This window comes from Hordeum vulgare, chromosome 5H (assembly GCF_904849725.1).
Source record: "Hordeum vulgare subsp. vulgare chromosome 5H, MorexV3_pseudomolecules_assembly, whole genome shotgun sequence".
NCBI classification, from domain to species: Eukaryota; Viridiplantae; Streptophyta; class Magnoliopsida; order Poales; family Poaceae; genus Hordeum; species Hordeum vulgare.
This window is the reverse complement of record NC_058522.1, coordinates 367,670,150-367,681,422: the sequence shown is the minus strand read 5'-3', so window position 1 is coordinate 367,681,422 and position 11,273 is coordinate 367,670,150. Positions and strand designations below refer to the sequence as shown.

Below are 11,273 nucleotides of genomic sequence, written 5' to 3'. Positions count from 1 at the left end.
GCGACGGGAGAGGAGAGAGGGGGGGGGGGTCGGGATGTTTCTTTCACTAATTCGGGTAGAGCAATATCAACCATTAGATCATGCAGAGTGGACGGCTCGAATATTTTTGGGGTTTTAGGAAATTAAAGCTGGAGGTGCAGAAAGGATTCGCCGGATTATGACGAGATCCACGAGGAGAGGAGAGGTGCTACGTATATAAGTAGTACTAGTACTACCACGAACAGACTGTGTGTTAACCATTCGTTCGTTCAGGTTCAGACCAACAACACCACACCTCGATCAACTCGGGTTTTCCCCCAGGGGCTGGGCTCATGATGCTGCTTTTTTGACCTATTGGGATCGGGAGCGACGTCGATCGAGGCTAGCCATGGCAATAATACACTACTGTGACTGTCCTCCGATCCGCCGAGTTGTGGGGTCAACAAGATCCTGGACCCTCTCCCTCTTTTTTTTTTTTCTCTCTCTCTCTTGATCTTGATTGAATTCACCTCACTCAATAAGTAGAGAATCTTTAGCGTCGGATATCTCTCGATTGTCAGCATCCTCCTCTTCTCCCTTCATATAACTTCCTCGACCCACTGCACTCATCTCATACCGCAACAATCCCCAACAATTATCTCCCTCTCTCCCTCCCTCTCCCTCTCTCTCTCAACGCAGACAGAGAGCCTCCAAGGAGGAGGAGGACGAGAACGAGGAAGAAGAAGACGACTTCAACGCCTCCCCTGCAACTGCAACGTCTGGAGCAAAATTTCTGGATCTTCCAGGAGCCGGATGACGCATGCACCCGCCGCTCCTAAATCCTAATTAAGGTGCCCTTTTCTCTCTCCCTCCTACACTAGCTGCAACTTTGCATGCACACGCGTTTTAATTTGCATTACCAGAGGCCTCAGTTCCGACGGAGAGGCAACGAAATCAAAACCTCGAGATCGTTGCGGCGGCGCCCATTCTTGTCCTTGGCAACAGGAAAAAACATTTCTCAACCAAGAAACCCAAGCCCCTGGGTTCTTCTCTTGCCAACTGGTGTTTTCTCCTTAACAATTTTCAAGTCCTTCTTTTGGATTCTTTATTTTAGCCATTAATTTTAGAGATATTATACATAAAAGAAAATCATCCATAGAGTGCCCCATACAGGAAAAAGTACGAGCAATGATGTATGCTTGCCGTCCACATGTAGTAACTGCCTTGTCTCCATTTCTTTTTCAGTTTCCACTCCATCTTTATTATGAGAAAGAAACGGGCATGCATTCTCCATTTTTCTTCTTCCATTTCCATTTTCCAGTTCATACATTGAATACTGCTTGTACTGGCTGATTTCGCAAAACAGGCAGACACCAGCTGCACAAACATTAAGCCCATGTGTTGCATGGTCCTTGGCTTTCCATCATGCAACCAACGACCCCTCTCCTCCCTCCATTGAATCTGTACATTTCGTGCTAGCTGCACTTGACGTTTCAGTCCACTAGTTAATCAGTGAGTTCGTTCAGAATTACACCAAAAAGACCGGCCCGTTGAAAGGCGTCGCCGTCTGGAAAAAAATTGCAACTACTGTTCATGTGTATGTCTGCTTGACCAAAGAAAAGAAAAAAGTTTCATGTTTTAATTGTAGGTGCTCAATCAAACTTCATATATCCATGTAGTTAGGTAGTGAGTAGTGACCATGCATATGGCAAAGGCTGCAGCACTTGCACACCCTGAGGCCTGCATACATAAATGGACAGTGAGATGATGCCAAGTTGCCAACATCTTGTGCAGAAAAGGGAGGACAGCAAAAGGAGAGGAGGAAGAGCAAGCTAAGGCAGCAACAAGTCTCACAGCATGATGGGGCCTTAGGCTAGCTTGTGGTGGTGCCTGAGGTACTATTCCATCTGAAACCAGCACAGAGCATTAGTGCCAAACATATATCACCACTCTTTGTTCTCCTGCCTTTTCCATGCCACACTGCACCTCTCTCTCTCTCTCGATGTTTATGCCACAAGCTGGAGTTTGGTGCAGCAGCATCAGGCTTCAAGGGACATTGAGTTGCATGGAGGCCCCATGTGTCTTCCTTAATGCCTTGATGCTTGGGCACCCAAGCAAATGCTAGGTACATACTACACACACACACACACACATGCATAAACCAACACACCAGATTTCAGGGACCCCAAACTAGATCCCACAAATACTGTTCTCTTGGATGTTCATTTCCCTCTCATGAAAAGCTTGTAACAAATTATATGTTATTTCACCATCAACCTATCTAGGTTAGCCTCCTCCCATTTCTCTAGCTCCTTTCAGGAAAATCTCAATTACCTTATCTTGGATTTTTTGCTTCCTTAAAAAGCTGCCTCCCACAATGTACCTATGTCACCAATGTGGCCTGCACCATGTCTTTGTATTGGAGGATGAGTGTGCACACAAGTCACATCAACACACCATCAGCAGAGAGAGAGAGAGAGAGGTGAGGTGAGCCTAATCAAACCACAGAACCCCTAAAATGCCACCATGTCTGTGACTAGCTGTGAAGTCATGCTTGCATAAACCCCAAGGAAATGCATACAAAAAAATCACATCAACAACATACACCTTTTTTATTCTCAAAGATACTCTTCAAGGTGAAAGGCTGTGGAGAGCTTGGATGGATGGGCCTAGCTGCTATCAAGAAAGAACACACACACAGTGGAATGTGTGGTCCTGAAAGCTCCTCTCCCTTAGAGCATATATATTAGCTGGGCCTGATTGTGCCTTTTCTGTAAAGGTGATCAAGCGCCCCATTTTTCCAAGAGCTTGAGGTTCAGCTTTTTTAGGTGTGGCAGATCTTAAGGTTTTCTGAGCTTCTTTTTAGTTCATCAAAGTTTAACCCAATTAATATTTTATTGTTTTTGCGTCTTCTTCTTGTACACATGTTTATGTTTCCATTGACTTACATCTGTTGCTTGTTTACTTTGGAAGAACTTATTTGTTGTTGAGTTGTAGAAAAGGTTATGAAAACGAGTTGCAACAGTGGACAGTAGTTATCTGAGACACAGGGTGACTGTATCCTGATTAATTATCTACTCCCTCCGTCCCAAATTTCTTTTCTTAGGTTTGTCTAGAAATGGATGTATCAAAATACTAAAACATGACTAGATACATCCATATCCTGATTAATTATCTACTAGTCATGTTTTAGTATTTTGATACATCCATATCTAAACAAATCTAAGACAAGAATTTTGGGACGGAGGGAGTACTTTGTTTTGGGTTATCATAGGTTGTAACAAAATGTGTTTTTGTTACGAAAACTTATGTCAATTTTAGACATCTTCTGTGCTAATTATATCTCGATTGATATTCTTACAATCAAACAATTGAAGAAACACCAAACTTACTCCCTTTGCTCCGTATTTCTTGAAGCAATCAAAAGCAGAGCACCTGTAGCAGGAGATCAAGGAGTTCTTGACGATGAAGTACATGAAGCTTGGGTCCAAGCCTGACACATTCTACACAGAACAGGCTGTCAGGTAAATGTGCAAATTTTCATCTTTGCAGTCAATACTATATCTGCGGAGTGTCACATATTAAGAGAGGGGTTAGCCAATGCAACATTACAGTGTCAATAATTAATACAGGGTTTACTTATGGCTTGGCAGGTCAGTAGTGTCAGACATACCTGCTGATCTTATCATACATGTCAACAATACAAAGTATCAACTGCACAAGGTATGTTTCCTGATGGATGCAAAAATAGCCATCAGTTAGCTTTTGCAATTCCTATATTCCTCATGGCGTGCTAATTAAATAGCTCATGCTTTTTTTTCAATTTTCAGGCAAATATGTACTTGTCATAAGAATTATTGCCCCAAAACTAGCTTAGTATATGAATATTAAGTCTCATAAAATACCTTAATTTCTCACCTAATCCATCGCGAGGAACTTGGTTCCCGAAAATATTTTATTCCATGTCGAAGCCCTAAAGTTGATAGAAAAGAAGTGTACTTGATCATCAACTCTTGTCGTACATACACTTGTAAAATTTTGCAGATCCTATGGCCACATTACGTTAGCGATTACTCTGAATTATGGCATGAAACTTCCTCAACTAATTTCATATTCTTCAGATAGTTTATGGGCTCACATGCTCTCCTTTAGCATTTTATTTCCTCAAGGTATATGTCACCTGTGGCCTAATGATGGTGCGAACTAAGGCGCCTTTACTAGGCCGATCGCCGCTCGCAATGATTAGCGGGCATCGATCAAAGCCTAATCATGACTTCAAACCTACTCTATGTTTATTTAATCCTTCTTTCCGAATGACAAACCTACATCGGGTTGGGTTCATAGGACCGGGGATTTGCTTTACCAGGATTGTCAAGGTTGAAGCATAAACAATGTGTGCCGCTCCCTTTCCAGATCCACGCTTGAAAAGCTTCTTGTAAATAAAATGCAAACCTAGTAAGGTTTTCAGCAAGTAGGGAGAATAGAGTGAATTTCTCTTTAGTCCTCTCTTCTGAATGTCACTGGTTAGTGACTTAGGGGCCTTAGTGATGCATGGTCACTGCTCTGCTTAAGCTCTTGCTTCAGTTCTGTTAAAAAATATTGGTTTTGGCTTAAGACTCTGGTACTAGTTTAATTGACACTATCAGCAAGGTTCAGATTCTATTAAGTTTACCGTGCTTGTGCGTGAAACACAAAAGAAAACAGGGCATAACTAAGAGTAGAACTTCAGCAGTGGTTCTAACATGCCAGGAAAGTGCAACAGTACTTGCCTTGTTTCAAGAAAAAGAAAATATTTCACTCAGAAACTATTTTGCCAGGATTGCATCTACCTTTTGCATCTGAATTTTGGGTAATTTATGACAGAGTGGGGCTGAATTGCTGTGTACCTGAAATGTTGTGACAGCACAGCAATCTATGATGCCTCTTGGTTAACAACTTACGATTTTTTTCCCCAGATTTTCAGGGTTAATATAACAGTTACACACCCAAAAAATGCACAGAGTGGGAGAAGAAAGAAAATTCTAATCCGGAGTCTTGAGTCTTGACACATGAGTACAAGTTGTAGTTGTAGGGCAGCTAGCAATTTTGGTCGTTTCCCATTTCCAATGTCCAGCCTCTTGATTTCAGGTGTTTTTCCCCTGTAGTTCCCCCTGCTGCTCAAGTGCGGCCACCTGCAGAGCCTCTGCTCCGACACCGAGGCCGACGAGCAGCTGCCAGTGCCAGTGGCGCTCCACGACATCCCGGGCGGCGAGGAGGCCTTCGAGATCTGCGCCAAGTTCTGCTACGGCATCGCCATCAGCATCAGCGCCAGCAACTTCGTGCCAGCGATGCTGGCGGCCCGGTTCCTCCGGATGACGGAGCACGTCGCCAAGGGGAACCTCGTCTCCAAGCTCGACACCTTCTTCGAGTCCTGCGTCCTCCATGGCTGGAGGGACTCCATCGCCGCGCTGCAGGCGGCGTGGCGGATCTCCGGCTGGTCCGAGAGCCGCATCGTCCAGCCATGCGTCGACTCCATTGTCGAGAAGATCCTCCTCCCACCCTCCAAGGTTTGTTATTGGTCAGTTTGCGGCCGTTAATTTGGCGCCAAGATTTGAATAGTTTGTTTTTATGTGCGCAGGTGGCGTGGTCGTACACGTACACGAGGCCGGGGTACGCGAAGAGGGCCCACCAGTCGGTGCCCAAGGACTGGTGGACGGAGGACATCTCCGAGCTAGACATCGAGGTGTTCCGGTCGGTCGTCTCCACCGTGCGCGCCACGCGCATGCTCCCGTCGCCGCTCATCGGCGAGGCCCTGCACGTCTACGCCTGCAAGCACCTCCCGGACCCGCTCTACACCGGCGGAAGCGCCAACGGCCACGCGTCCCAGAGTCAGAGCTCCTCCTCGACGGCGGCGGCGGCTGAGGAGGCGCTCGCCAAGCAGAGGCGCGTGCTGGAGACCGTTGTCACCATGATCCCCAGCGACGTGGGGTCGGTCACCGGGCGGTTCCTCCTCCGGCTGCTGCGTGTGGCGAACTACGTCGGCGCGTCGTCGTCGACGCGCGCGCAACTGATCCGGCAGGCCGGGTCCCAGCTCGACGAGGCGAAGGCGGTGGACCTGCTCATTCCTCTGCCGTCAGACCCGCAGGCGTACGACGTAGGCGCGGCGGAGGCCGTGCTGGAGCACTTCTTGACGCAGTTCCAGCGGCCGGCAGCTCCTGAGGAACGCCGGAGGATGAACGTCGCCATGGAGAAGGTGGTCAGAATCTTCGACGAATACCTCCAGACGATCGCCCTCGACAGTGAGTTCCCCATCGGCAGGTTCATCGACCTGGCCGAGTGCTTGCCCGGCATCGCCCGGAACAACCACGACGGCCTCTACCACGCCGTCGACACCTACCTCAAGGTCACAAACTGAAGAAAATGTGTCAAGTTTTATGAGATGGTCCCTCCCATCTAATCGAATTTGGTTCACCCATCCATGCGTGCAGGAACACCCGGACCTGAGCAAGGCGGACAAGAAGCGGCTGTGCCGGTTGATCGACTGCCGGAAGCTATCCACGGACGTGCGGGCTCAGGCGGTATCCAACGATCGGATGCCGTTGCGCACCATCGTGCAGCTTCTATTCGTTGAGCAGGAGAGAACAACCGGCGCGGGTGGCAGCCATAGCGTCGTGCCACCGGACCGGGCCTCAGTCGATACCGTCTCCAGGCTCACGGCAACCGGCAGAGAGGACGAAGCGGCGGACATGGACCACAAGTCGGACGTGCACCGGCCGCGGCGGGGCGGCCGTGAAGAGCGCGCCCAGAGCGAAGCGGCTGCAATGACGAGGTCACTATCTGCGTCGACAAAGACGGCGGCGAGGAAGGACAGGACGGTGGAAGAGAGGGGGAGCAGGCTGAGGAACAAGTGAAGCGTGACTTGCAAGGAGCTTAGAGTTGATAGCCATGGATGAGCTCCATTTGGACAACTTCTTGCTTCTGATCCCTTCCCAATTTGTTGACATACATGTGATTCTTGCTCATTTTTCTTACTCGTATTGGTTTCAGTGCATCCCATTTTTTGGTGGGAGATGTGGGGGCGTCATGGTCTAGAGGGGGGTACATTTTTGTAATTAAATTAATGGATGCAAGAATAATAATCAAGTGGCTATAATCATACAATCTAGGAGTAGCTCACTAATCAAAGGTGCCATCCATTCTTCGACTACATTTAGTTCTGAGATGTTCAATTGATCTTCTTTTTTCTTCTCTGCGAATCAATGAGCTTTATTGATCAAGTAATTGGATTACAGTCTTGCCGTAAAGTGTCAGCAAGGAAGGGGGGTGGGGGGGGGGGGGGTATTAAGCCAAAGGCATCGACGCCTTGACTCGCTCCCTTTTCAACACAAAGATGCCCTGTGTTGAGAGTACCGTGGTTCTTTAGCAAACATAGATAGACTAATATCTGTACTTTAAGGTTCGTGGCGCCTATGGATTATAGGCAACTCAATGCGCAAACCATAAAAAAAAATACCCGATACCGGTCATTGATGATCTTCTGGATGAGCTACACGGTTATACTGTGTACTCAACAATCGTTTTATCTATTCCCACATCGATTCACCAATCCTGGAACTCGTTATGGATAGAAGGTCCGTAGAAGTGAAAGTAGGACGACGGGAGAAAAGAGTAAGGAGTACCGGAAAAAGAAGATTTTGGACTTTCTGCCCACGAAGAAATAGTAGCATTTGAAACTGGAAAGATTTACTTTGGATAGTAAATCCCCCGTTGTTGGCTCTGAAAGTGCATTTGCTAGTTCGAAAGAAGCTGAATCCGGGTGCAAATGGGATTCCAAATGATTCTTATGTTTCGTAGCATGCTGCGCAGACTCACTTGGTAAATAGCCTTCCCTAAAAGAGGCAAGGTGCTCACACATGTGACGTTCCGAGCGGTGGAGGACAACCTGTTTGTTGTTCCAGTTTTCTGCCTTGGCGACTGGCAGAAGCTTATGGAAGAAGGGCCGTGTCTCAGTCCCAGTGTGGCTGATCATCCTCTCGGACCAGCTACTGGATGATCATGTATTTTTACATATGGCCACGAGGTTCAAACAATATAATAACTATTTTATCAATCCTTCTCTTCCTTCTAACATGGTATTCGTAGCAAGTTCCTAGACCTAGCCGCCGCCCACCGCTTCCGCCCCGCGCGCCGCCCCCTAGGCGGTTGGCCTTCATGACCGCCACGGGGCCGCACCGGCCGTACCTAGGGTTCGTCTGCCGATCTTGTTAACCGGCTACCCTAGAAAGTCTTTTTCCCGATCTTTTGATCCGGATTTTTCTCTCTTCCGTCGGTCCCTTTGATCGGCATTTTCTTTTTTGTTTTTTCGATCTAAGAGTGGTTTGGGGCGCTCGCCGCCACGGTCGATCCCGTGCCTCTACTCCGACACCGGCACCGACTCTTCACCGGCCACACCATCATCTACCGCGCGACAAGGCTGGACGCGCCGCCCAAAGGGATGCCACCATGCGTCGCCGCCGGCCACTCGCCCGCGCGTGGTCTCCATTGACGGCTCATCTTTGTCGTCATCGCCCGAGACATCACCGAAAATGTCGCCATCGACTCCGATTTGCATCATCCCCGACATGGCGCATACAACGCTGTCTTCGGTCTTATCAACCGATCACGCGTCTGTCTTCGCCAAGCACGTCCCCGAGCACGCACCTATCACCGATCCGGCCACACGATGTCGTCGCAACGTCCCTTCGGACTGCTGTGTCACCGCCCTGAGGTCCTCCCACTGGCTGCTTCGACCTACACGCCGCTACCGCCTATGCCACTTCGGGCCGTTACGATGTGGCGCGCGGTCCACGCCGCTACCCCGTGATCCTCCCGACGGCTACCCCGTAACCACCGCCGCCTTCGCATCGCCCCTTCAAGGATGTCGCGGCGCGGCACGCATTCCACGTCGCCGCTCGTCGGGCCGTCGCCTCTGGCTAGTGGTTCTCCCCATGGTGGCCTCGACCAGTCAGCTGCCACTACACCGCCCCTTCAGGCTATAGCGCGGCGGCACGCGGTCCCCGCCGCTGCCCGAGGTCGTCCCCGTGGCTGCACTGACCCACGCACCGCCGTTGCGTCGCCCCTTTGGGCCGTAGCGTCGCAGCACGCGGTCCACGTTGTCGCCCCGAGCTCTTCCCACGATTGCCTCGACCCGCGAGTTGCCGCTACACCGCCCCTTCGAGTTTTAGCGCGGCGGCAGGCGGTCCCTACCGCCGCCTGAGGCCGTCCCCGTTGCTGCACTGACCTGCACACCGCCGCTGCGTCGCCCCTTTGGGTCGTAGCATCACAGCACACGGTCCACGTCGCCGCCCCGAGGTCTTCCCGTCGTCGCCTCGACTCGCCTGTCGCCGCTGCGGCTCCCCTTCGAGGCGTAGCAAGCGGCTCGTAGTCCACTCTATCGTTTTTGCGCGTCGACTCTACGTGGTATGCGTTGCGTTGCCTCTCTTGGCGCAAGAACACCATCGTTCGTGCCGGTCTTCGTCACGCTGTTAGGTTCTTCCTCTCCTACTTCGAGCATCGCCACCAACGCTCCTCTTCGGCGACACTGCGGCTCGCCCAACTGAGCCACGCCGCGCCTCTTCTTCAACGACGTTGTAGCTCACCCACCCGAGCCGCGGCGCCCGCCCACCCCCTTCGTCATCAGTCGAGCACCTGCTCACCGCCAGTGTCGTCGTCTACCCTGACCACTTCATCTACTCCGACCACCGTGGGCAACATTGATGCCCCACAAATTCAGCTCCGTTCTAGAAACCGTAAGCCAAACGAGGTAGCTCCACGATATACCGCTCCGCAAAAAAACTAGAATCTGGGGTCCAACTCCTTGTTTTTTATGATGCTCTCAAGGAGGTGCCCCATAAAATTGTAGAAGGTGGAGTTGGAAGAAAATTATCCATCACTGTTACCAGTAAGTGAATACCCCTTCGTTTCTCCCCTATCATCCAATCAAATAGATTCTTTCCACCAAATTTTCCATTCTAAAGCCGGAGCTAGATGAAAGCCAAACATTCTTAGAGCCTGTTTGGGACTGCTCTACTCCAGAAAATGCAGCTCCGCTCTAGAAAACGTAAGCCAAACAGGGTAGCTTCATGATATACCGCTCTGCAAAAAAACTAGAATCTAGGGTCTAACTCCTTATTTTTTGTGAAGCTCTCTAGGAGGTTCTCCATAAAATTGTAGAAGCTGGAGTTGGAAGAGAATTACCCACCACTGCCATGAGTAAGTGAATACCCCTTCATTTCTTACCTCTCATCCAATCAAATAGATCATTTGCACCAAATTTTCCATTCGTGAAGCTGAAGCTAAATGACAGCCAAACATTCTCTTGAAATGGTTGCAACTCCTATATGAAACTGCTTTAAAGTGGATTTGGTGAAGCGAAACTCATTTTAATGGAGCAGAGCGGTCCCAAACATGCCCTTCATGGTTGCAACTCCTCCATGAAACTGCTCCAAAGTGAATTTGGTAAAGAGAAACCGAGCAGTGGTTGCAAGTCCTGTATGAAACTGCTCCAAAGTGAATTTGGTAAAGAGAAACCGAGCAGTCCCATACAGGCCCTTACTCTTCATAGGTGGTGATTGTTATTCTAGTGCGCTCGTCCTATGAGACCTTAGTACGACAACTTTTCGACTGTCTATTATGACAAGTTTTACCTTGCTCTAGTAAGGAAGAGGCGATGACGGTGACGCGCCTTTGGTTTGCTTCAGTGCTTGTAGTCGTCGCTAGGTAGTCTATGAATCTGGATGTAATTTGTTGCACTACCATGTTTGAAGATGAATAGATAGGATTATATTACTACTATGTAGGAATTGACTATTCGTCATCGTGAGTGGGGAATAGTTATTCTTCACCCCCTGTATTTTAACGCCAATGCACCATAATTTGAATTCCATAAATGTTGTCTTATTTACTACGTAAAAGGAGACTGTAAAAAAGTATATAGTCGTCATAAAAAATATTTTAGGTTATGTAATATTACAATGGTAATAACACGGTGTAAAATGTACATAAAATGTATTTTTTCTTATATTGTGACCTATATTTTCGTTTTCTTATATCTAATTTTATGTAGTGAATCAATATTGATGTAAGTAATTACATTATAGATATAATTTATTTATGAAAAGATTGTAAGATTACCTCGAATGAAGAATAATTTATTCTGCATCCTCGATGATGAATAAGAGAATTCTTTATTTAACACTATCATAAAATTAGATGCCCTATTTGACAATTGAAAAATATTTCTTCCTTATCTAACACCGACTTTAAATTGTGTTCCCAATATAACACTTCGATACATT

The 11,273-nt window shown here is 48.2% G+C and overlaps 1 protein-coding gene across 3 annotated transcripts; it reads left to right on the top strand.

Annotated features, from left to right (window-relative positions):
• The first annotated feature begins 245 nt into the window (after nt 1-245).
• LOC123398563 (BTB/POZ domain-containing protein At5g47800-like) lies at nt 246-7,117 on the top strand. Of its 3 annotated transcripts, none has more exons than XM_045093022.1 (7): nt 246-809; nt 1,753-1,853; nt 3,376-3,482; nt 3,612-3,681; nt 5,103-5,504; nt 5,576-6,340; nt 6,426-7,117. In XM_045093022.1, exons 3-7 carry the CDS (start codon nt 3,424-3,426, stop codon nt 6,846-6,848), a joined length of 1,719 nt encoding a protein of 572 aa, XP_044948957.1. In that variant the 5' UTR covers nt 246-809; nt 1,753-1,853; nt 3,376-3,423; the 3' UTR covers nt 6,849-7,117. The 3 variants fall into 3 exon arrangements, with proteins under 3 accessions (XP_044948957.1, XP_044948955.1, XP_044948956.1); XM_045093020.1 differs by having other exon boundaries at nt 3,591-3,681; XM_045093021.1 differs by lacking the exon at nt 1,753-1,853 and having other exon boundaries at nt 3,591-3,681.
• The last annotated feature ends 4,156 nt before the right edge of the window (nt 7,118-11,273 follow it).

Coding starts and splice junctions, on each gene's coding strand:
- LOC123398563 (XM_045093021.1), top strand. CDS start 3,424: ATGAAGTACATGAAGCTTGGGTCCAAGCCTGACACATTCTACACAGAA. Junction 3,682..5,102: donor CAAAGTATCAACTGCACAAG/GTATGTTTCCTG, acceptor TTTCCCCTGTAG/TTCCCCCTGCTGCTCAAGTG. Junction 6,341..6,425: donor CCGTCGACACCTACCTCAAG/GTCACAAACTGA, acceptor CCATGCGTGCAG/GAACACCCGGACCTGAGCAA.